Genomic DNA, 2,623 nt, shown 5'->3' on the forward strand with positions numbered 1-2,623 from the left:
AAGGGAGGCGTTTTTGATGAGTTACAGTACACTAATCAAATGAGAGAAACAATAAAAACAGTATTCAGAACAGAAGAGACACTGAAGTTAAAATATTCCAAACAAATCAAACATCACAATTAATAGAACAAAGATAAAGAATAAGCTAATAATTAGAAATATTGGTTAATCGGTTTTAAGCCTGAAAAGCAAAATGTTCATTGTGTGTGTCTCCTTTGTTGATAATTTTCAGGCAACTGTGGTGAGCGCCATCAGTTCAAGACACCACTTGCAACATTTAATCGTTTCCCTTTGAACAGCCACGAAACATCGAATTTACTTTATCGCCTCCATAGAATTTAGGTAAATAAAGATATTTGTTTCATTTAAAATGCGCACGAAATCAATTCAGTAATAGTGTATGTTTTTCTTTTCAACCATTTTCCATTCTACCTATTTGTTGTTGTAACACAAGCTCCGGTTACTGTGACAAAACTCATCTGTCTGTCCAACTTTGCCATGTCTCTGTTCTCTCTCAGTAAAACAAAATGAAATACTGAAAACTCCATAGTCCTTTCCCTTTTTTTTCTTGTTTCCCCCGAAATTGTAGGATTGTTCATGAAAACAGTCACTGCACAGGACTCTGTAATGTGTGGTGAAGAGGGGGGGTCTCCGCTTGAGAATATACGTCCTCCATATTCGGATGAGGTACCCCTATCGGCGTCATTCTTTTCTCTTTTTGTCTTCTGTTGCAAAACCAAACACGGACAACCTCTTTTTCCAATTGAAGAGAGCCGGCTAAACTGGTGATTTCATGTGCGGAAGGCTTGGGGCATTTTAAGAAATGATTTTCCAGCGCCCCTTTCACCCCAACTTCAATCGAGGTCCTCTTCTTTCGTTTCCTGCCCTGCGCAGCAATCTTGTCCAAATTGGTGGGACTGCCGGTGTTTGAGTCTGTCTCCTCCAGCCACTTGTTTAGCAGTGGCTTAAGTTTGCACATGTTCTTGAAGCTGAGCTGCAGTGCCTCGAACCTGCAGATAGTGGTCTGAGAAAAGACATTTCCGTACAGGGTGCCCAAGGCCAAGCCCACGTCCGCCTGTGTAAAGCCCAGTTTGATCCTTCGCTGCTTGAACTGCTTGGCGAACTGCTCCAGGTCGTCGGAGCTGGGCGCATCCTCATCTGAGTGGTCCTGGTGGTGGCTGAACGCCTGCTGGGGGGACTCCATCTGGTTGTCATGGCTACCTGTTTCGTCGTGGAGCGGGTCCCGCATGCCGTGGTGCAGAGAGGCGGGCTGGGGACTCAGCATGGCGTTGAGGTTCGTGTATCCAGGCTGCGAGTAGACTAGCGACTGGTGCCCGTTGGAGGCAGGGGACAGCGGGGACAAGTGGTGCGTCGTGGTCGGCGCCCACGACCCATGGTGGCTACTCTGCGTCTGCTGGTGCACCAGGTGAGATCTATGGTGGAAGCCGCTGCTCAGGTCCTCTCGGCTCGCCTGAACGCTGGCTTTGTTGTGCTCCTGTTGCCCGATATGGGTACCGCTGGTCCAGTCGGTGTTGGAGGTGGGCAGCCACTGGTGGTGCGTCAGGCTCATCGGATGTCCCGTGTTGGTCGCCGCTAGCCCTTGCAAGTATTCGTGGTGCATCATTTTCTGCACCTCTCTGTAGGTCGTCCCCTGGTGCATCCTGTCCGAATCCGGATGCATGAGCGGGTTAGACGGTAAGGAGTTATTCCGCGGAATATACTGAGCTGTTGTAGCCATGGCTCCGACTTCGAAAACTGACGAGTACTTCGGAGGTCTGGAGGCTTTAGAGCTAAAAACGCAACAACCTGCTCTGGGAGGTCTTGGGGAAGAGCTAAGACACGCCTCCTCTTCGCTTGTATTGGCTCCTTACCGATTCAAGCCCACCAGAGGCATAGCCTACGTTGCTGAGCGCAATTGACGCACATAACAAATAGGGCTGTGTTTCACATATACTATATAGAAACATGTTCATTCTATATATTACATTTATATTTTAGGCTTTTGGTAACTTTACAGTCTCTGAATATGACCTAGGTTTCTGTTATCCCTCTCTCGTGGACTGCTTGTTTGCATGTCGCGGGCGCTCATATCCCAGTTACTCGCAATTGGTCGCCCCTTTCTCATTTTTTCATCCATCCTCTCTCTCCAAGCCAGGGCGGAGAGGGTTGGAAAACAGTATGAAATGATTGGGTTTCGTTGGGTTCGTTCGGCTTGTTTTGCAAATAACCACGTGGGGGAGTACGGGGATCTTTTTGATGGGGTGACAAAATCCCCCCTCCACCTTGATATCCTTTTAGTCAGTGATGACTAACTGGAGCGCTCCCTATTTAAGTAGATTAGTATTCTTATAGTGTGGTGTTCCAGAATTACAATCACCCACAAAAAGAGATGCATGTAAATAAGCACTGTGTGATGTAGATATTTCTATGAATATGGTGAGAATGTGTGACAAATCTCAATGCGTTTCTTTTAATAATAAATGCTACCCTTTAATCATTTATCCCAATTGTTTATAGCATTTCCAATGTTACCCACTTAGAAAAAAAGGTGTTGGATAGAACCAAAAAGGGTTATATTACTTGCTTCATATATGGCACCACTAAAGGTTCTGTATATAACACT

General features: G+C 46.1%; 1 protein-coding gene across 1 annotated transcript; it reads right to left on the reverse strand.

The window, feature by feature from the left end:
* Positions 1 to 607: 607 nt before the first annotated feature.
* On the reverse strand, positions 608 to 1,756 carry pou3f1 (POU class 3 homeobox 1; the record flags this gene model as incomplete). Its single annotated transcript, XM_084196512.1, has 1 exon — positions 608 to 1,756. The coding sequence occupies exon 1, from the start codon at positions 1,736 to 1,738 to the stop codon at positions 608 to 610; it is 1,131 nt and encodes a 376-aa protein (XP_084052638.1). The 5' UTR covers positions 1,739 to 1,756.
* Between the last annotated feature and the right edge of the window lie 867 nt (positions 1,757 to 2,623).

The sequence above is a fragment of the Coregonus lavaretus genome, assembly GCF_964263955.1.
Source record: "Coregonus lavaretus genome assembly, contig: HAP1_SCAFFOLD_4238, whole genome shotgun sequence".
Classification (NCBI taxonomy): domain Eukaryota; kingdom Metazoa; phylum Chordata; class Actinopteri; order Salmoniformes; family Salmonidae; genus Coregonus; species Coregonus lavaretus.